At 41.8% G+C, this 23,211-nt stretch overlaps 1 protein-coding gene across 1 annotated transcript; it reads left to right on the forward strand.

Annotated features, from left to right (window-relative positions):
* The first annotated feature begins 211 nt into the window (after positions 1-211).
* On the forward strand, positions 212-21,879 carry Laptm4a (lysosomal protein transmembrane 4 alpha). Its single transcript, XM_038320852.1, has 7 exons — positions 212-565; positions 14,102-14,222; positions 16,649-16,725; positions 16,819-16,941; positions 18,931-19,026; positions 19,487-19,585; positions 21,297-21,879. The coding sequence occupies exons 1-7, from the start codon at positions 227-229 to the stop codon at positions 21,369-21,371; spliced, it is 930 nt and encodes a 309-aa protein (XP_038176780.1). The 5' UTR covers positions 212-226; the 3' UTR covers positions 21,372-21,879.
* The last annotated feature ends 1,332 nt before the right edge of the window (positions 21,880-23,211 follow it).

A 23,211-nucleotide genomic window follows, 5' to 3' on the forward strand; every position in this document is an offset into this window, starting at 1 on the left:
AGATCTCCGAGACCGCTGTCCGCCTCCCAACCCCGTCTCGTTGCTGGCAAACCACTGAGTTACCCTCTATCCACACAGCCCCAGACAGCGAGCCAAGCCACGTTCACGCCGACCGAAACAGCGCCGGAGAGAGTTGAACTTTTGATTGGGCGTGAGCTGTTTCAATCTCCTCATTTTCTCCAATCAGAAGCGGGGGACTCCAGTCTTCCGCTCCTCATTGGTTTCTATGTGGCAGAAGGAGGCGGGAGAGCCGCCGAGCCGAGGTCGCGCGAGAGCGGCGCCCGATGCCCAGAGCGCAGGCGCCCAGGAGTTGGCAGGGACCCCAGCCGAGGGCGGGCCAGAAGACGCGTCGTTTGGCTTTGGACAGCGTCGCCGAGTCGTCTGGGTTCAACCGCTGGGCCGCCAAAAGCTTTTGTCAGGGGCCTGGGCGAGGACGAGGCCCTCGAGGTTCCCGATGGTGTCCATGACTTTCAAGCGGGGCCGCAGCGACCGGTTCTACAGCACCCGGTGCTGCGGCTGTTGTCATGTCCGCACCGGGACGATTATCCTGGGGACCTGGTACATGGTAAGGGGGCTGGCGGGCAGGGCCGCGCCACCCGGCCACTGCGCGTGCGCGGCAAGTGGGACTCGGGATGGGGGGCGGGGGCGTGGAAGTTGGGGGGCGCTACTTTTCGGGGTGCTTTAACTGGGAACTGAGGCTGGGGGACTTTGAGAGATGGGGCTCACGAGGATTTGGGAGAGGGACAGGAATTGGGCCGTTATTTGGGGAATACGCAGGTCTCCGCCTCCCCCCCCCGGCCCCCCCCCCACCCCGCATACGAAAGAACTTATTGTCGTTCTTGGTTTGCAGCCAGCTTTCGGACGTTGTTTTGTCCGAATGGAAAAGGAAAGAAAAGGCTTACAACTTTCTTTCTCTTTCTCTTTTCTCTTCTCCTCTCTTCTTTTTTTTTTTTTTTTTTTTAAACTGTGCCTCCTGGAGTTTTTGTTAAGGCGTTTGGTGATGTAGCCAGAAAGGCGTCTGTTTTGAGTCTAGACTCGAGCCAGTATTCAAACTGGGTTAATTTCTCCGGGTACACCCCTCTCCTTGTCTATCAGGAGCTTTTCATCTCAAGATCGCCTCGCATCGGAAGAGTTGTTTATTGAGAGCCTGCTATGTCCCTGCTGATACTTCTTTTGGGCTTCAGGATCTGTGTGATTTCTGTCATAGCATTTGGACGGTCCTGTTGACTCCTGGTTGGGTAGACGGTCTTTTGTGATATATTTTTAAAACTGCAGTTCTTAGTGACTGTTTTTATTGAAATTGATTTGCCAGCGATTTCCAAAAACCGTGATTCTTTTTAGGTAGTTTTTGGCTATTAAACTTTGCGAAGCCTTGAGAAACTTGTCGATTTGGTCACTTGGATGACTTTGAGATTTCGTTGTGGGGTGGGGGTGGGAGGTAACGTTAGAGACACTGCGCAGTTTCTGATAATTAGATGAGGAGCGAAGGAGGGAGAGGTTTACTTCCGACCTCTCCTCCTCCTTTTCCTGCTGTCCTCTTCCCTGCCCAGTGTCTTGAAGTCATTAGTAACTGTTTGGCAGAACACCAGATGAAGATCTTCAGGCAGATGGTTTCCCAGCCCATCCCAGGGGGCTCTCAGACCTCCACCCTATTGATGTTTTTGCAGTCTTGTATCCTTAATGTAGATTAGGAAAAAGCATCAAGAAGGCATGAGTGTGTACATTTATTTGCTTGTGCTGAGGTTATTTTCATTTTTGCTGTACAGAAAGAACGTACTGCTACTATATTATCACATTTTCTCTACGAAATTGCCCATTGTATGTGTTAACTGAGCTATAGCCCTGGGCTTGGATTGGTTAAAGACAGTCAGCCGGATTGTATATCTAGCTTCCCTTTTTTATTTTCCTTTGGCTAAGAGTATGGATTTTTAATTTCTTTTGTCCCTCACCATCTTTCATTCTCCTAAATGATTAATTCATATCTTGCCCATCATCAAGTCTTACCTAACCCCCTGCCTGCCTTCTCCCAGAAAATGACCTTCTGTTGAACTTAGCTGAGAAAATAGGATTAGAGCCTGGGATGCTTGCCTGCAAATTTCATCTTTCTGTTTCTTCTTCCATCCCTCCACCCACAGACAAAGGGCTTCAAACCCTTTATAGAAGGGAAATCATCCCCTTCAGACGTTCAGATTTATTGGCAGCATTTCTCTACACCCCTTGTTAGGAGTTTTTGATGCTGTGTTTTTGTTTATAAAAATGAACAGGTAACTCAGAATGCAGAGTGAAAAAAGAGTGAAAAAGGACTTTTTTTTTTTTAAACTGTTAGGTGTTTTGCCTGCGTGTTTATCTTTGTACTACTTGTGTGCAGAGCCTGTGGAGTGAGGTTAAGATTATCCTGGGCCTGGAGTTACAGATGGTTGTTAGCTGTGTGGGTGTGGGTGTCCTTTGGAAGAGCAACCAGTGCTTTTACCACTGAGCTAGCTACCTGTCCAGCTCCAAGGACATTTGTTTTATTTTATTTATTTTTTAACAAAATAGGGATTGAGAGGTTTAAATATGGACACAGTTGAAACTCTTGGTGTGAATTGCCTCCCCTGCCCCCAGTTTTAAGGAGATACTATTTTGCATCAGCTTTCAGGCTAGACGATTGTAAACTGTTTAATTCAGTTGATGTGCTTTAATTCATGTCCGAGATTTATTGCCCATCTTCAGTGTAAAGGACTCTGGACGGACATCCAGAAGGGGTAGATGACCTGCCTTGCATGGCTTCTCTGTTCTCACTACCTGCAGCATGACAGTTCCTAGCGCTGCTTGCCTTCACCATGACATCATCCCTTAATGTTGATGGTGTTACAGAAAACTCTGGAGCACAGCCAGGGAAGTGGAACTTGCAGTCACAAGGGAGGAAGATGAGCAGTGATAACAGATTCTAATCAGATTAAGGGGAGGAAATGAGCATTTGCTTTGCTTATTACAGTGTTGTTGGCAACTTCGAAAAATAGACAGGTCTCAGTTCTATAGCAGTATGAAGTTGGGGTACACACAGGAGATGGGAACAGTATGATGTATAATGCCTCTAAGCAAAGAGGTCTTGTCCTAGTTGTGCATTCTGCTGCCATAAGCTCTAGTAAAATGGAGATACGGAATGATAACAGGTGGAATGTCCTCTCCTCCTTATTTATGCCTTGCCACTGTTCCCTTCCTGCCCACTTTGTCATGATCTCTGCTCCTTGACTCCAGGGGGGCAGCACCTCTCCTCTCTCTGTCTGTGAGAGAGAATATTGATGAGCTGGGTTGGGCTATCTAGAACAAGGCCTGTGTTTCTGATTTTTTTGGTTTTTTTTTTTTTTTGTGGTTGTTGAAACTTGGAGGCATAGCCCTCCCTTCTGCTGGGCTGAACACACTGCCAATGACTGATAATGATATCACTGATTTCTTGCTTTGGCTTCTGTGGGTTTTCTGTTAAGGCTAGCACAATCCTAGATATCAAAGGATTAATTAGTTGTATGAAGCCAGACATGGTAGCAAACTGGGGAGGTGCTGTCAGGAGGATCAGGAATTCAAACCCAACCTTGGCCATAGAACAGCCTAGGCTAAATAGAGTGCTGTTTCCAAAACCAAACCAATCCCTTAAGTTTGTTTGTTGAGATGGTGTGTGTGTGTGTGTGTGTGTGTGTGTATCCCTGGCTGTCCCAGAACTAGCTTTGTAGACCAGGCTTGTAGAAGGAGACTGTTCATTTCCCAGCCGGCCGGACCTGAATAATCACACAGAAACTATATTAATTACAACACTGTTTGGCCTGTTAGCTCAGGCTTCTTATTAACTAACTCTTAGATCTTAAATTAGCCCATTTCTATTAATCCATGTATCTCCATGAGGCTGTGGTTTACCAGGAAAGGTTCTGTTCTGGAGTATTTCTCCTTTAGGAACTACATGGTGTCTCCTTGACTCTGCCTACTCTATATATCTCTGCTCTGATTTCCCTCCTGACTTTATTCTGCTAAGCCATTGGCCAAAACAGCTTCTTTATTAACCAATGGTAATAGATCATATTCACAGCATACAGAGGGAAATCCTACATCATCTCCCCTTTTCTGTCTAGTTAAAAGGAAGGTTTTTAACTTATATATAGTAAAATTACATATACAAAACAGTTTCAAGAAAGAATTGCAGTTAGAATATTTAGTCTTTTTTTATCTTGCAAAATTAAAGAAAATATACTATCATCTATTTTATCTTTGTGAGTCCAAAGTTTCATATCTAATTTATCTTTTATCATAACTAAGAAAAGCTATAACTAACTGTCCTCAACTCTTCAAAGACCCCAGAAGGATGTAATATTACCCTAAGTAAACAAGAAGTGCATTGTAAGCAACTTCCAAAACTTTAGAATTGACAGACACAGCTTGCTACCTGGACAGTCACCCAAAGTTCTTCTGTAATATTGGGGCATTACAGGCCCATAGTATTCAGCAGACTTTTCCATGAAGCAGGAAGTTTGAAGATCTGTTCTGCCTTGTAATGGCAAAGTTCATCAGTTGCTGTCCTGCAAAATGTCTGGCAGTTCTTTCATGAAGCAGGAACCCCGAAGAACCGTCTCACCTTCTTTTGGCAAGTTCTTTGGGTCCTGCATATCCAGATTACACAGCATGCCATCAAGCAGTCCAAGAGCAGTTTCTTGCCCAGATGGCTAGCCTTGTCACATTGAAGGCAAAGTCCATAATGAGTTTCTTCAATGTCCGTCAACCTCTCCAAAGTAATTGGTGTTGCCAGAAGCAGACATGTTTCACTGTCAAAAAAAAACTAAGTTCTTGAAACAATTAAAAACCATATTCTGAAAGTCTTTGAAAGGGTTGAAGAATACCTATCCATTTGAAATACATCTCTGTACATTTAGAAAATCTAACTTACATGACTACAAGTTTGATTATTATAATTATCCATTAATCTGTAATTTTAATTATACATTACATTTTTAAATGAGCTATAAAACATACTTTAAACAAGAGTAGAAATATACATGTTGCAAACTTGATCTTAAATTTGTATCCATAGACCAAGAGCCATACAAATGCAAAGTACTCATCTCTATATCTTATCTCCCTTTAAGTGAAAACAAACATTTGTAAGCAATCGTTTGGGCGTAATTTTCTTCAAACTGCTTGCTGCTTTTGAGCGGGAGTATTTTTAGAGTTCATGGAAAACTTTTTTGGGGGGGGGTCTTGTTCCATCAAACTACATTAGCCTGGAAGGAATCCAAAGGTTCTCATCTTCTGTGGAAACAAAAGCAGAACCTCTTTTCTAAAGCAACATATCCTTAGACTCAAATTAATAATTTATGTTAGCAGCCCCCAGAATCAAATATCTCTTTGCAGTCAAAAAATTCAAAGAAATCACAATAATATGCATAATCAGGACTCTTTATGTATATTCCATCTTTACATGGCTTATTTTTATTTTTACTCTTTTAGTATATGACTCTGTACTCTTTTATATTACTTTTACTGTCTCTTTAAATACTGTTTTATTTTTAAAACTACTACTTTTTTAAAACTGTCTATAACTCTTTCTTCTCTCTCCCAAGCCTACATACATTTAGCCAACACTGTGACCCATGCAGAGATCTTTCCCATCTGAATCTATCTTAAACAGAGATCTGCCTGTCTCTGCCTCCTGAGTGCTGGGATTGGGTGTGTGCTGCCACCACCTGGACCAAATCTTTAAATATTAATGGTTGGTATCGAATAGTTCTGTGGGACATCAAACCAGAATCAGTTACTTGTACTAGAAGAGTTGGCATCTGGTGTTTTTAAGTTGAAAAAAGTACGTGTGGCATGAGTAATACACATTTTTAGAGTGAGTTCAGACTTAAGTTTCTGTATTTCTCAAGTTCATTTCTTTATCCTTTATTAAAGAATTTGAAGCCAGATTATTTTAAACAAATTCTTAGATGTGAACTCATGTATTGAATCACAAACGTGGAATTAAAAAAGCCTGTTGGGGGCGATAATCTTCATGATACAAGTGCATTTTAAGTGTGTGTAACAAGTCTTTCTCATGGATGTTTTATCCTTAAGTAATCTAGCGTTAGATAGATGTGAGGACAGATTTCCTTTTGCCACATGGGCCCTTCACCTATTAGTCATGTCTCCTTAAATAGCTGTAGCTGAAAGTTTGTGTATCTCCCCCGCACCCACATTGCTTATGCTTTCAGCACATGCTGTTTCTTCCCTCTGAAGTGCTCTTCTGCCTTCTAATTTATTTAAAAATAGTTTTAAAATTTGCTCTTACTCTGTGTCTATTATGCTGTGCTTATGTAGGAAAAAGGTGGAGGTCAGAGGAGAGATTTGTGGAACTCTTCTTCTACCTCTATATTAGTTATGGAGACTGAACTCAGGTCACCAGGCCTGTGTTACAAGTGTCTTTGCCCACTAAGCTAATTTTTGAACCCATAGTTCACATTTTAAATTATTAAGGAAAATCTTCAGATTTATAAAAGTAGTGAAATAATACTAAAAAAAAAAGCCTGTCTAGAAGCTAACTTATTATTAATTATATTTGAGGTATTCAGTAGATAGTTGTAGAATGAATTATCTCTTAAATAATAGTAATAAATTAGTTGTAATTAAACATAGTAAACAACTAAAGGAAATCTTGTCTGAAGATGGCCAGATTTAATCTTTATCGTTTAGCAATTCCGTGTTGATTTTTTTGTACTGGTTTGCCTGAAGGGGCTCCCTGCCTAGGAAATCTTTATCATGGTGTCCTAATCAAATGCATTATGTTAGTTATAGTCTCAGAAGATACTGGTTTGGGACAAAATCTGCTGTGGGAAAACTGAGGGGTAATGATTTTTTTTTTAATTAAAGAATCATAACTGAAGAGGTGGTTCAGTGATTGAGCACTAGCTGCTCTTCCAGAGGACCCAGGCTTTATCCCCAGCCTTCACTGACTGCTCACAGCCATTTGGAACTCACGTTCCAGGGGATCCAGCACTTTCTGGCCTGTGAGGGCACCAAGCATGCAAATGGTGCACAGACATAGATGGAGGCAAAACACTCATACACATAAAATATATTCTTAAAAAAATAAGTGTTTATTGATACTTCTCCCTGAAGTCCATCGTTGGATACTGATGTGAGACTTAGGTTTACATTGTGTGTGTGTGTGTGGTGGTGGTGGTGGGGGGGTCATGCATGTGTTAATGCTGAATGTGTGGGGGTCAAAAGAGTTCCTGTCTTCTACTGTTGCAGTTTTCTGCCAGATTGACTTCTCCAGGCTAGCTGGCCTGTGAGCTTTTGTACAGTTCTCCTCTTTCATGTATCCCATCTTACACAGTGCTAGGATTACAGATGTGGGTCACTGGTTAGGCTCACTTTATGTATTTATTTTCTGGGTGCAAGTCACCTGGCTGGTCTGGAACTAGCTGTGTGGCTAGGCTGGCCTCAGCTCACAGAGATTTGCCTTGTGCCTTCTGAGTGCTGGGATTAACAGTGTGGGCCACCACCGCATCCAGCTGTATACGACTTTCAATGTGGATTCCAGGGTTGGAGTTTCCCATTCTGCAGGATAGGTGTTGGCTACAAATCGAGTCTGAGCAAATTCTTGAGAACTGAAATCATACTGAATAACTCTCCTGATCATAGTTCACTAGAACTAGAGACTGGTGTAAGGAAAGAGACGACGGAGTCATGACAAAGCCAGGAGATGAAACTGCAGGTCTCCAAATGTTGTGCAAAGAGGAGGCCAAAAGGGCAAGTGTGGGAGTTCCTGAAACAGGAAAGTAACAACACTGTCTCAAACCCAGGGGGAATTAACAGCCCCAGAAGTACCTACATCGAAAATAGAAGAATTGCAAACCAATGATATTTCTCAAGGAGCTAGAAAAACAAGAAGTAAGCCCAAAGCCAATAGGAGGAGAGAAAAGATAAAAAGATAAGAGCAGAAATAGAAATATTTTTAAAAGGCTACAGAATTAAAATGTTGAGTTTTGATTGTTGTGTCCACACGGTTTTTCAGAGGCGTTCACTTTGTAGTCCACGCTGACCTCAGACTCACATGTCCCCCCACCCTCATCTCAGCCTTCCAAATACTAGGCTAAGAAGAAGAAAATCAGAATCAAATATGAGAAAGGTAATGATAGTTGATACTACAGTAATGTAGAGGTATTTAAGAGACTAGTACAAAGAACTGTCTGCCAATAAATTGGGAAACTTAGAATTAAGTTTTCAAAGATGGCCTGTAGAGAGGAGAATACCAGGGTAGAACAGGCAATGGAATTCAATCAGCAGTGAAAAGTTTCCCAACAGGAAAAAGTGTAAGACCTGATTATCTCACCAATGCCTTCTACAAAATATTTAAGGAGCCACTACTGTATTTCCAAATTAGTCTATACATATGGAGCACACAAACAATAAAAAGCTCTTAAAACACTTTAGGCAGATATCTGATGAAGAGTGCAGACATCCCCAATAATTCAATTCAATTGGTAGACAGAATTCAATATTACATAAAGAAATCCTTGTGATCAAGTGGGATTTATCCTAAGGATTCAAGGATAGGTCAATCCATGTAAATTAATAAATGTATATACATAGGATAAAGGACTGAATCCATATAATCGTTTTTGGAGGTATAGTTATGTATTTGTTAAATTTCATCACATGAAAAAAGTGGGGCTGGAGAGATGACCCACTGGTTAAGAGTTCAATTCCCAGCACCCATGTGGTGGCTCAAAACTGTCTAACTCCAGTTCCAGGGATTAAACACCCTCATCTAGCCTCCTCCAGGCAGCCCCAGACATACACACTGCACTGACAGGCATACAGGCAAAACATCTATAAATGTAATAGTTGAAAAATATTTACTCTTAAAGTAGATGTGCAACACAATAAAAAGCCACCTAATACTGACAGCCAGCACCATACCAAAATAACTCTTCTCTCAGATCAGAAACCAATTAACAGTGCCTACTAACACTGCTGTTCACATGGTATTCAAAGTCCTAGGCAGAGCAGTTTGACAAGAGAAACGGATAAAGCGCTTACGGGTTGGAAAGGAGGTGGTCATGGCTGTATTTGCAGATGACACAATCAGATATGTAGAGAATCCCGAAAGACTGAAAAGCAACTGAGAACTAATAAGAATTTGTGGAAGGGTAAAGCAATTTCAAAAATAGTAGCTTGTTTCTATGCCAGTAGTGAACTATCTGAAAGAGAAATTAAGTACTCAACTTGTCATAGCTATAAAAACAAAACAAGAAAAACATCCCTACTTTAACCAGGAGGTAAAACAATCCACAATGAAAATAAAACATCGATATAAGACTTTGAACAGGTCACAAACAAATGGAAAGGCGTTCTGTATTCATGAATCAGAATTAGTATTGTTAGGACCCATACTACAAAAGGGATCTGTAAGTGTAAGGTAGTACCTGTCATGTTTGTTGTCTTCCCCTACTAGGAGAAAACAACTTCTAAAAGTTGAATGAAACCACCAAAGACTGTACCAATGAAGCCTCGAGCAAAAAGACCAAGGCTGGAAGTACCACACTGTTCAGTTTCAGTATGTAAAGCTGGCATTCGCGGTCCTTCTACAAAAATAGACGGGAAGACCAATGGGACAGACTGGAGAACCGAAAAATAACCCACACTTTCAACAGCCAAGTGATTTTCAACAGAGGTGCCAGAAATAAATGCCTGGGGAAGCACATTGTTCTCAGTGAATAGTGCTGGGGAAACTGCACGTCCACAACTGTAGAACAAAGAAACGAGACCCTCCTCTCTCGTACAGACAAGGCAGCTTACATATTACAAAATACTTGACTATAAAACTTGAAACTAAGCCTTGTAGGAGAGAATATAGGGGAAGCACTGACATTAGTCTTGTATTGCTGTGATGAAACACCATGACTGAAAGCAACTTAGGGAGGAAAGCGTTTGGTTTGCTTTCACTTCCACATAAGTCCATCATAGGGGGAAGTCAGGGCAGGAACCTGGAGGAACTGGAGCAGAGGCTACGGAGGAGATCTGCTTCCTGGTCTCAGCCTGCTTTTTAATGCCTATCAGGACCACCTGTCCAGTGGTAACACCATCCCCAGTGAGCTGGTGCTCCCACATCAATTACTAATCAAGAAAATGGAGTGAACTACAAACTTGCCTGGAGGAAGATCTTACTGAGGCATTTTTCCAATTGAGAGTCCCTCTTTTCAGGTGACTAGCTTGTGCCAAGTTGACCAAAAGGGAAAACACACACACACACACACACACACACACACCAGCCAGGATAGTCTGGGCAAGAAAGTAAAACGCATAGTCAACAAAGGAAAGCACACACACATATGGGATTACATCAAACTAAAAGGCTTCCTCACTGCAAGAGAATCAGAATAGTGAACAGGCTACCTTTAGAAATGGCAGAAGATATTTGGAAACTTTCTCACAAGAGGTTAATACCCAAAGTATATCAAGAACTCATCAGCAAAAACAATCAAATTTAAAATGGGGAAATGAGATGAATTGACAAAAGAAGTAAAAGAAGATTAACAAGACCAACAAGTGCATGAAAAAACTCTGAATGTCATGAGCTAGCTTCTTACCGCAGTGAGTGAGTCAGCCAGACAAAAAGCGACATGTTGACAAGGAAACGGAGAAAGGAACATTTTCACTGTATGGGAATGTAGTGTAGCCGCTTTGGGTACAACAGTGTGGGGGCTCTTCAGGTTAAAAGAACTGCCATAGAACCCATAAATCTCACTAGTAGGTTCTTACCCACAGAAAACGAAATCAGTGTATCAAAGAGATCTGTTGCAGCCCATGTTTATTGCAGTGTTGTTCACAGTAGACCAGGTAGGGAGTCAGCTGAGGTCTTCATTGATACCAACAGATAAGGAAAACAGTCATTTGCAGCAACATGGATAGAACTGAAGCTACAGCTGACATAAGTGAGCTACAGAAAGACAAATATGTGGCTTTACTTACAGATTACAAAGTAGCTTAGTTTATAGACTTACAGGATAGTGGTTACTAGACCTAAAAGGGGAGGGGAGGGGACAGTAAGCAACAAGATAAAAGTAAAATTAGTGTTCTCTTGCACAGAGGATAATTACAGCTGTCAATATTGCACCAAAAATCAGAAAGAGCTAACCAGTTACAAGTGTTCTCATCGCAAACAAATGTTTTAAGGTTATGGCATTATGTGCCTTGAATTGACCAGTAGTACATGGTGTATAAGTGTGTTAAAATGTAACGTTGTACTCTATCAAGATGTACAAATGCTATGTATCATTAAAGAAAAGTACCCCCCCAAGTCCTTGAGTCTTCTGGGATGGGTATGATTGAAGCAAAGAGGAATTGCTGCCTTAGGCCCGAGTGCTTCCCTCGTTCCTTTCTCCAAGTAAACGGCCCTCCATTGTTTTCCCAATGCTCATTTACTCGTGTGAAGTGTGCAGAAGGCTTTTAAAGTCTTCTCGGCCCATGTTGTTGACACATGTGCTATGTTCTACCTGGCCTTGTTACTAGGCTTACAAGCCTTTATTTTCAACTTCCTTTCCTGCATACAGTGGGGGAACGGTCATGAATATTTTGGAAAAGTTTTTAGTAGAATATTCTAAAGACTTTTTAAACTTTAGGGTTACAGTTTTGATTTCTTGAAAAATCCAACAGGAACTTAGAACTCTGTCAGCTGAATTTAATGTAAGTTGCATATGAGCGTGGAGTAGGTGCTTAGTGGTAAGTGTTTTGGATTGCAAGTACTGGCTTTCTGATGTGGGATTCCCCTCTGTGTGCTGTGAGTATCATTGGTTAATAAAGGAACTGCTTTGGGCCTATAGCAGAACTATAGGGGAACAGAGCTAGGCAGGGAAAACTAAACTGAATGCTGTGAGAAAGAAGGGCAGAGACAGAGAGAAGCCATGGAGCCGCCAGAGACAGATGCTGGGAACTTTACCTGGTAAGCCACTGCCATGTGGCGATACACAGATTAATGGAAATGGGTTAAATTAAGATGTAAGAGTTAGCCAATAAGAAGCTAGAGCTAATGGGCCAAGCAGTGATTTAAATAATACAGTTTCTGTGTGGTTATTTCGGGAGTCTGGGCAGCTAGGAAACAAACAAGCAGCCTCCTTTCAACAGTTTTCTACATTGATTACTGTTATATTCAATTTACTACACACAGTGAAGTGAACTAGGCAAGGACAGTGAAAAATTCTATGATAATTTATAGAAGAAAAGATAATTTCTTAAAAAAGTCATACATGTGATAAAAATATTTTGGACATATAAACTGAAGCATGTATACAACTACGTACACACATGCATGGAAATATATATTTAAACCCTCTAAGTTGTGTTGGTACTTCATTTCCTTCATTTGGTAGCTAGGTTTGCGTCTTTTTCTTGACATGAGTTTTTCTGTGCCATGCTAAGCTTTTTTCTTTTCTAGGGTGATAATTATGTTATCATAATTGTCAGCAAACAAGAGTTTGCTGAATGGATTTCAAACTGATTTCCCAACACAAGATAACATTTCTAACTTGAAGATAAAGTGTTGTCTGCTTTTCTACCAAGTGTTTGAAGGCTTGACCTGATATAAAAAAAATGCTGGGGCTGGGGAGATGGCTCAGAGGTTAAGAGCATAGCCTGCTCTTCCAAACGTTCTGAGTTCAATTCCCAACAACCATATGGTGGCTCACAACCACCTGTAATTGGGTCTGGTGCCCTCTTCTGGCCTGCAGGCATACACACAGACAGAATATTGTATACATAATGAATAAATATTAAAAAATAAATTCTTTTAAGAAAAAAAAGAAAAGAAAATGCCTATCTTGGGTGTTATTCATCCATCATTTAGGGTGGACAGGGGAGAGTAGTTTTAGATATTGTTGCTGGAACACTTTGGGGTGTCAAATGTTGGGACTTCCGAGAGGAGGAGGGCAGATTCTATGAACTTTCATTGTGGAGTTGTCTTGTCTTCATACCTTACTGGTTTCCATATTGAATCTTCACCAGGACAGTTTCTGATCCTTGAGGCCATATATATGTGCTAAGAGGCTGCAGGGACCACAGCCAGAGAGCACTGTACAATGTCAAAGTGGGGTTTGTGTCCCTGATAGGCTAGGGAAATTCATCATCTGTGATGGGATTTCAGCAAGATGTTTAGCAACGTCCCAAGGTATTTCTTAGTTTTTCCTTCGTTCCTTCCTTCCTTCCTTCCTTCCTTCCTTCCTTCCTCCTTTGTGGCTGATATGGGACTATTGATTGTTTCATGATGATTACATTTCAAGAATGAAGACCAGAGAAAATTGGTCTGTAGGATGATAAAATCTGGAAAATCTTTGTGGGCGGGAATGTAATCAGATGAAATTTACTTACAGGTTCCTTAAAAATCATGTCCAAGCCTTTGACTCTTAACTGTGTAGGTTGCAGATAGCTTATCAGATTAAGTATGGAAAAACAATTTTGAATTATATAGAGTTACTCTTGTGTGTGACATTGCAAAAATGTACCAAACCAGTAAGTACATTTGCCTTTGGTATTTGTGAACCAGGTTGGGGAACTTGTCCATTGCACTGGAACTTACACAAAGGAGAAATAGGCAGATGGCTAAACCATGCCAGAAAGGTAGAGGAGTGGTTGGAGGACCCAGATGTTTAGTTCCTGTGGTGTTTGGGGGCTGATGTGCGTATTAGAGGAACACACTGGCTCCAGTTGCAGAATTAAGACCAGTGTGGGGATTGGGGAGGAGCATCATCACTCCTTTAGGGAATCTTTTAAACTTGAACCAAACGGATGGGGGTGCTTTGGGGGAGTTGCAGGCATCTGCATGTTGGTGTGTGAAGAAATATGTGCCTCTGGACATGAAGTTTGTAATGATGTCCTAATTTTGCTTTCTGTACATTTTATTCTGGTTTATTGGCATTAACACAGGGTTCTGCATCTGTATCTTTATATATGCTATGGCTGGTAACTGTTCTCACCATGTTTTATGAGTGTCTGCTATCTCACAACCTTGTTACTGCAGGTGAAGCAGTATGGAATGTGTCTAGAGACTGTGGAGACTGTTCCCTGATGGAAGTTAATGGTCATCTGTTGTCTTTCTCAGGTGGTCAACCTATTGATGGCAATTTTGCTGACTGTGGAAGTGACGCATCCAAACTCCATGCCAGCTGTCAACATCCAGTATGAAGTCATTGGTAATTACTATTCATCTGAGAGAATGGCTGGTAAGTTTTTACTTTAAAGATATCACTGCCAAGTTTTTATATATAACGTCAATTATAGTCTTCATATGAATGTTAGAGGAAGGTTGAGGAAATTATGCTTCAGTTATACTTCAGACGGTTAAATAATTGCATAGTAAGTAACAAGTTGAATGTTGTTTAAGCTACTTGTTGAGACAGGAAAGTTATTTTTAATGACTTTCTCCAGAGATATTCAGCAAGAATTACTGTAGAACATTTCTGGACAGAAGATGTAGTATGTTTTGGAGAAGTGTATGGTTGTATGTATACCGTGACTGTAGAGACAAGACAGAGGAGATGGGAAATAAAACTGGTTTGAGACTTTTGAGGGCTTATTTACCCATGTGTAGCCAGCGTCAGAAATTTGGTGTTAGAACAAATGGTCTATTGCAGTAGAGTATAAAATACAGTGCACAGTTCTCTTGTTTATGTGAAAAGAGACTAACACCACTGTTAGAAACCAGCCCTAGAGCACTCACAGGAATTGTCCTGTTAGACCCATTTGTTCCCTGACAGCAGTTATTTTTTATTACCAGTTCTTTAAAATACAGGTATAAAACATTTCTAGTTGAATTTATATTATAGTTATGTCATAAATTCAGTATTTAGACAGAAAATACAATTTCTACATGCTTAGTTGTGAAATTTCAGTTCAGAAAACAGTTCCCAGATCATGAGTGTGTTTCTAATATTATAGTTTTTAATTCTGAGATTTAATATGAAGTTTGAACTTCTTTATATTTGTGACCACCTGTGATCCAAGGATGAAGATTTTTGTTTTTTAAATAATTGCTTTATTTGTGACTGTTTTGCCTGCATGTATGTATGCACACCATGTGTGTTCAGTGTCTGCAGAGGGCAGAGGAAGGTGATGTGAACTGGAGTTTGTAAGTTACCATGCAGGTGCTGGGGACCAAACCCAGGTGCTCTGTAAGAGCATTGAACCTCTTAACTGCTGCGATGTCTCCAAGTACTGATCTGTGTCTTTTGTTGTTGTTAAATAATTTTTTGTCTTTATGGATAAATTTTCCATGAACCAAGAAGAGTTCAGTGACTGTAATACACAATAGAATGAAATCAACTGATAAGCATTTATAATATTTTTTAAAAATGAAGTCTTCTGATTCTTTTACATAATCCTTATGACATTGACTCTGAGAAGTGACAAGAAATAGCCTTTTATCATATTTTTCTAGAGTAGTAGTATTTGAAATCCCCTCCCCCATCTCCAAATAATAATAAATAAGATTTTAGAAACTTATTAATACCTCAATGTTTTGAGTCAGGGTTGGTCTTGCTTTGTAACTTAATTGTTCAGTGGCAAGAGCTTTTAAATCCTTAACAGTGGGGGTACTCTGAGATGATACAGCCATTTATGTGAAATCCTGTTGGTGTTTATAATGCCCAGTGATAAGATTATGTGTACAAACATCCAATAGTGTGAATATTTAGTGGTTACTCTTCATTTTTGTTGCCCTTTAGCTTTTTTGAAGCTTTCAGTTGCACGTATGTAAAGGAGAATGTGCACGCGAGTGCAGGCGCCTGCGCGCCAGAGGCATCCAGTTCCTGGAACTGGAGTTCTGGGTGCTGGGAACTGTACTTGGGTTCTCTGCAAGAGCAACAAGCTGAGCCATCTCTCCATATACCCCCTCTCCCTTCAGTTTATTAGTGATTGTCCAGAGTCATAGGATCAACTACATGTTGTGACAAAACTCAGCCAGTCAAGTATGGTTTGATATTGTTTGGGAAATGTGTTTTGAAGGAACTAGTGAATGTGGGATTAATGCAGCCTGAGGAGGATTTGAGTTGGGAGACCTGTGTGGGGAGAGAAGGCAAACAGAAAGAAGCCGCTGTGGTTAAAGGTTTAAGACGCTGGGGTGGGGTGAATGGAGAACTCTGAATTTCAGTTGTATTCTTATCAAAGCAAGAGAGTCATCTGTCGCTTTCTGTGTGTAGCTCATCTGTTCTCTAAGCAAACAGCAGCTTTTCCTTCCAGTTAAACCCACATCCCACAAAGTCAGCTTGTGTGAATTCTTTCATAGTTTTTTCATTGCTTCTGCCTGTGTTCCAACTTGCTGTGTTGGGTTTTAATTGTCTCTTTGCACTCCGACATGTAGAGGCACAAGGGACCTGTTTTCCTGCTGAGTTACGTGGTTAATGTTCCATCCTAAACACAGTCAGCGAGTTGTTGCATCAGTTTAACATGGAAAGGCATGTATAAATGTCTCAAGATTCTTAGATTTTCTTTTTTTCCTGGCCTTAGATCTTTTGAGAGCCTGTTTTGAAAGTAATTAGAGTTAATTTAAACATTTACGTGTAAACGTTTTGCAGTGTTGTTTTATCATGAAGAGTTTAGTTTCTTTCATTGCATATGTTGCTTACTTAGAGTTCCATTCTTGTTTTCTTAGATAATGCCTGCGTTCTTTTTGCCGTCTCTGTTCTCATGTTTATCATCAGCTCAATGCTGGTGTATGGAGCAATTTCTGTAAGTCTTTTCATCTTTCCTGGTTTGACCTTTAGCAAGGGTAGTAGTTTAGTAGTTTTATACGTGTACTAAATGTTTTTTTTTCTTCTGCAGTATCAAGTGGGCTGGCTGATTCCGTTCTTCTGCTACCGGCTTTTTGACTTTGTTCTCAGTTGTCTGGTGGCCATCAGTTCTCTCACTTACTTGCCAAGAATCAAAGAATATCTGGATCAGTTAGTAAGTGTGGGGGCTATTTAAACTCTTCCACTTAAGTAAAATATTTTGATTGCAATCCTAAGGCAACCTTGGGGACTATTTTTAACTGTCTTTGCTTTTTATCGTATCTTAAAATCACTTCTGTGTTAAAACCTGTAAAATACCATAATTTGTACCATACCATTTGGACAGCCCAGTACTAAAGGTCCATAAAGAGAGTGTGGAAGAAATAGTTGAGCTAATGTGTTTCAGTAGAATATTTGACTGTATTTGGTGCTTATTAAGGAATTGGTATCCTCTTTATTAGAATGGTAGCGCATATCTGTGTGTCCACTGTATCCTAGCCCTCCTATGTCTACTGTGTCTGCATGCCCACTGTATCCTAGCCCTCCTATGTTTGCTATGTCTGCATGCCTGCTCTATCCTAGTATGTGAACTGTGTTAGCATGCCTGCTATATCCTAGTCCTGTGCTAGACACCTTTGGTGAATACTGCAACTGTAAAGAGAACTTTGCTCTTTGGGTAACCAGCATGTATTGAGGAGTCAGGGTATAAGAAGACACTTTATTAGGCCACAAATGACCTGCCCCATTGGCGGTCTGAGTTAATAAAAAACTTAGATTAATGCCGTATAGTGGGGTAGAGGGGTAGGGGATATTCCAGGCTGAAGTGGTCAAGGAGGGCTTTGTGGGAGAGTTTGATGAAGAAAGTGTGGAGTGCAAGCAGATGAAAGCTGGTGGGACGGTTATCCTTAGTGCACTTCCAGATGTTGTCTTTGAGAATCTTTCCTGCCTATGGTACTTCATAGAGATTGTCTAGTGAAGGATCAGAAGAGTGACATTTGTGACGTATCATTAAGTGTGGGCGGCTTTCTGAGTAGGTAAGCCTTGGGTTTTAGGCCTGAGGTTGGAGGTGAGATTTGAACAATACTGAGGGACTTGATTAGGAACTGAGATAAGAGAAATCAGAAAAAAAAAGTTAAGAGAGATGAAATGAGAATCCCTGAGGCAGCAATGAATATGAGGTAGCCAGGGAGCCATGGAAAGTAAACATCTCTGGAGACTAGAGACGGGTAGCTAGCACAGGCAGTGGGCCTGGTCCCATGTGATTGGAAACTTCCTAAGGGTCGTTCTCTAAGCCTGTCATCTGGCTGAAATATCACAGGTAGGCCCCTGCTTCCTTCTCTACAGTTCTTGGCATATACAGTCTTCTGTGCATTAGTCACATTCCGTGTGTGAAAGTCCAGCATTCCCATTGAAGACAGCTACAAGTTTAAGGACAGGTGTGTAGGAGAGAATATCAAACAACAAAACCCTTGCTTTTTACAGACCCTGGTGTTCCACTCCCCCCCCCCATTTGATTGGCTTAGTCTTTTCAATTCAAGGGTACTTCTTCTGCTGGCCAATTTTAAACCCTCACTTCCCTTCTCATTCCCTTCTCCTGACACTTCTGAACTCATCGCCTGGTCCGGAGTCAGATGAATACTCTGACCCTTCTCAGTACAGTGGATATGTCCGCAGTAGATCACATCCTCTTGCTTGGCCTGTAGACAGTGGCATGTCTCCTTTTTATCCATCAAATGCAGAGTTGAGACCAGTATTTGATTCCTAGAAAAGTTAACTTTCTTTATGGAAGACGAAATAGCCCTGGGAAGATGAGCAATTTTGGCTTCTTCTGATTTACTAACCCAGGGCAAAGTTGGTTGCCATACAGGTGATTACATTTTGTCAAAGGCCAGAAAGATGGACAATAGTGGCCAGTAAAAAGAATCTTAGCTCTGTTTAGACTTTTTAGTTAGTTATCCTAGCTATTAAACAAGTACATCTAAAGTAATGAGTGTGTCTGTTCATGATAAGGGGTTCAGACATGCTGTGTTAGTTCCTGTGTGTAAATTTAAAAGTCTGTTGCTTCTGATTTTGTTGCCTTTTGCCGTGTTCTTAAAATGCTGTTGAGATGATCAGAAGCACAGTGCTGTAGAGGAGCTGTCATTGTGTGTTTGTGTTTTCACAGCCTGATTTCCCCTACAAAGATGACCTTCTGGCTTTGGACTCCAGCTGCCTTCTGTTCATTGTTCTTGTGTTCTTTGTGATATTCATCATTTTTAAGGTATGGAGCTTATGATTCACATTTGGTTGGGAGGGTCTGGTGAGACTTCCCAGTAACCCTTTCCCCTGTCTGTCTCCTTATGGGTCACAAAAGATGTAGAATTTGTAGTGATAGTGTCACTTCTGGCACAGCAGTAGAGAGGACTTTCTGGTAAGGGGTGGACTCCCCCTGTCTTGGACCCACAGAGTGCTTGGCTCTTTTATGTTTTCAGAAGTGCTTCATGGCTTGCTGTGGGAATCCACTACAGTTCCCAACACTGGAGCACTGGGATTTCCTCCACAGTGTGTTGGTTAACAGACCTATTATATCTGCAGTTAGAGTCTTTAGAGAAACTTGGGATGTTAATGAGAGCCAATTGGGAGTGAACCTGCGTGAAATGGGTTCCTTCTTCACAGATAGTGCAGAAGTCATGGAGGTCCTCTGCCCCAGAGCATCCTGCTGAGCTTTGTTCTCCTTTCAGGCTTACCTAATCAATTGTGTTTGGAACTGCTACAAGTACATCAACAACAGAAATGTGCCGGAGATTGCCGTGTACCCTGCCTTTGAAGCGCCTCCACAGGTTAACTACTGTTACACCAAACTATAGTTCGCTCTTACTGACACCTCCAGAAGGCAATGTGGGACTTGAATGTTTGTTCTGTACCATAACTGTGGTTTCGGACACGAATAACTTGAACCCATGGATGTATAAGATGTAGCATTTCTCGTTGGGAATCTTGTGCACACAGCGCTAGAGCTCTTTGCACTGTTGACCTAGCTTGACTCTTAGGTTTATTTGTTAGTGGTCCTCACAAACCTCCTTTCTGGACAGATTAGCTAGGAGAGGAGAAGGTGGATGGGGAGAGAGGAAGGGGAGGGGGAGAAAAAAGGGGTGGGGGGAGAGAATATGTGTGTGTGTACGTATGTGTGTGTGAGAGAGAAATGATAATGATTCTAATGGAGTCTGAGTGCTGACCCCATCTCCAGAACCCTCTTTGCTGCCCTCTATCTTCCCAGGTTTTTCCACATAGGATACATATGGCTCATGTAGAGACAGCCTGTCACTTGGAGGCTCTTAGGCTAGAGTGAGCTTCAGAAAGGTTTGTCTATTATCTCAAAGGGAAGGATAGAAAGTCATTGTCCTTTGAGTACAGACTATCATGAAACTTGGGGCACTGGCAGCTTCCTGTAGAGTGGTCAGTGGGGCCTCTTCCCCCAGGTCCTCAGCCCTTATTTTTGTTTTTTTCAACATTGTGTAACCCTGTTCTGGAACTCTTGTAGACCAGGCTGGCCTCGAATTCACAGAGAGCCACCTACCTATGGCCTTCTTAGCACTGGGACTAAAGGTGTGTGCCACCACATCCAGCTGATCTCAGTCCTTGATGTACAGTTATGACTGGAGCTTTATTGGTTGCCTGTCAGACCCTTTGTGTGTTTTTTTTAAATATACATGGGTTAGTATGTTAAGTCCATCTTCCAGATTAGTCCAGAGGAAGAATTCTAATTCTGCCATCCATCCATCTTCCATCCCATCCCCCCAGCCATCCATCCCATCTTATCCATCCATCCACCCATTCATCCATTCATCCCATCTTATCCCCTCCCTCTCTCCCTCCCTCCCTCCCATCCCATTTATCTCATCCATCCACCCATCCATCCATCCATCCATCCCCCCACATACATACATACATCTCATCCATCTCTCAGTCCTGTCTTGGTCACTGTCCTATTGCTGTGAAGAAACACCATGACCAAAGCAACTCTTATTTAAAAAAAAAAAAAGAAAAGAAAAGAAAGAAAGGAAGAAAAGAAAAGAAAGCATTTGGTTGGGGCTTGTTTACAGTTTCAGAGGCTCAGTCTGCTATCGTGGAGGGTGTGGGGCAGGTGGGATGCTGGAGAAGTAGCTGAGAGAAAAAGAGAGAAACAGACTAGGCCTGGCATGGGTTTTTGAAACTCAAAGCCTACTCCCAGTTAACAAGGCCATTCCTCCTAATTCTTCTAATCCAGCCGAAGAGTTCCACTCTGTGCTGAGTAAGAATTCAAGTATATGAGCCTATGCATTCAAACCATCACACATCACACATACACCGACCCTTCCATCAGTTCTGGCGACCCTGATCTTGAGTTATTGTGTCACTGTGTGGATGTCTGTGATCTCAGGAACTGTTGAGCTAACAGTTCAGTTCTTCTTCAAGGTTGTGAGCTCCTACTTAGGACATAGTCTGAAAACTAATTATTCTAGAAAAGAATGTAAAGGAACATTACCTGATGTAATTCTTTTCTCTCTTCAGTACGTTTTGCCAACCTATGAAATGGCCGTGAAGATGCCTGAGAAAGAGCCACCGCCTCCTTACCTGCCTGCCTAAGGACATTGTGCCTTGTCAATAAAGCCTATACCAGCTTCTTGTCTTGTTTATTTTACAGAAAGCTGCAATGCAGGGCTCTCAGACTTGTTTGATATAAAGTGCACTGTCTTGTCTGAGCATTTATTTTCAAGCACTAAGGAGCTTTTGGACATTTATTAAAAACTTTTTGTTAAGTATCACATTTTAGAGACTTTCTGAAGACAATCTAGGTTAGCAAGAGCACAGTGCCATTGTTAGCCTTGAACTAAGGGGCAGGGAGGGAAGGGCATTCTCCATATTTTCTTTTTTAACTTTGCACTTTCATTGTATAATGGTTTGTGTTTCAGATGTTTGATGCCCTGGATAGTTTCGAGAGAATGAATCCAGTGTTTGGGATGAACGAGTTGGGTATACGGTCTGTAGTTCCCAGCTCTGTGGAGCAGGAAACAGCGTTGTGGCTTGTCTGTGGAAGAGGGTGGTTGCATGCTTCCATCTTTGTGACAAGATGCTTAATAAACTCTCAAGTTTTGCTGTTGTCGTTCTTCTTAAACGAGATAACCTTCTCTACTGCAGTGGATAGGCGCCCTCTCCCCTAGTGTTGGGGCTATGTTTGTTGTTGGGTAGTGTCCTCATTTTAAAATTGGTACTTGTTTTTGTTGTCTTACATAATGAGAAGTCCTGTACTGGATGGAGGGGTGGGTGATGGAGGAGTAAAGGCAAGGGAGGATCAGAGAGAAGTGAGGTGGGGCCCTTTGAACAGAGGAGAGGGCATGATTCCACTGTACAGGAGCAGTAGGGGTTTATATAACATCCTAGAATTCCAAGGAGAAGACAGGACAGGACATTTTAAGATGTTCAGTTAAGGTCCTTTCGAGCCTCTCTGTAGACAGTTTTTGGATTTTCAAGACAGGGTTTCTCTGTGGTTTTGGAGCCTGTCCTGGAACTAGCTCTTGTAGACCAGGCTGGCCTCGAACTCACAGAGATCCGTCTGCCTCTGCCTCCCAAGTTCTGGGATTAAAGGTGTGTGCCACCGCCCAGCTTTCTCTGTAGGCTCTTAAGAGTGTCTGTGCATGCCTGACTTTTTGGATGGTGCACTGTGGCCCCCCCACCCCCCCACCCCCGCTTTGGCCTCCATGGACGGACTTGAGGGTGATTAGCCCAGGATTCTATTCTAGGCACTGTGATTGTAGTATGAGGTCCCTTTCAGGTGGATTTGGAATCCGGAAATAGGACAATTAGAGTTGAGAGAAACAGGGCAAGCGAGCTGTAAATCTTGCAGCTGCCCATAGGAGGAGGATGGGAAAGAAGAAAAGTCCAGCTGTTTGTAAGCCCATGTGACGGGAAGGAATGGCGTGAAAATGAGAAAGCCTAGAATGTCCACAACAGCATGCCCAGGCTGTGGTCGGAAAGAAAAGGGGCAGTCCTAACTCAGAATATCCAGCAGGCTTGCATGGGTATGGCACTCAATGCTACTAGACGAAAGGTCTATGTGTAATTGCACCTTGACTGGGAGTTTCTGATAGATCTCATGGAACCCAGGCTGGTCTTAAACTCGTTTAGACACCGTTATGCAAGTGGTTGTTGAGAGGCATGGCTACTGCCAATGCAACATCTGTGAGGAATGCACTATTAAAGCACAGTAAATAAGCTGGGTGGTGGCGGCACAGGCTTTTAATCCAGAAGCAGGGGGATCTCTGTGAGTTTGAGGCCAGCCTGGTCTACAAGAGCTAGCTGTTAAATGGAGAAACCCTGTCTCGAAAAAACAAACAGAAAACCCGTAATAAATACAAATAGTAGTTGCTTATTAAGTTTGTGCCATGCATAACTGTGTGGTATACACATACACTATACTTTTGTATGG

Source organism: Arvicola amphibius, chromosome 2, assembly GCF_903992535.2.
Source record: "Arvicola amphibius chromosome 2, mArvAmp1.2, whole genome shotgun sequence".
Classification (NCBI taxonomy): Eukaryota; Metazoa; Chordata; class Mammalia; order Rodentia; family Cricetidae; genus Arvicola; species Arvicola amphibius.

Excerpts from the sequence above, each read along its gene's own strand:
- Laptm4a (XM_038320852.1), top strand. The coding sequence starts at position 227 with ATGTGGCAGAAGGAGGCGGGAGAGCCGCCGAGCCGAGGTCGCGCGAGA. Across the intron at positions 14,223-16,648 it reads TTCATCTGAGAGAATGGCTG|ATAATGCCTGCGTTCTTTTT; the intron begins GTAAGTTTTTAC and ends TTGTTTTCTTAG. Across the intron at positions 19,027-19,486 it reads TGATATTCATCATTTTTAAG|GCTTACCTAATCAATTGTGT; the intron begins GTATGGAGCTTA and ends TTCTCCTTTCAG.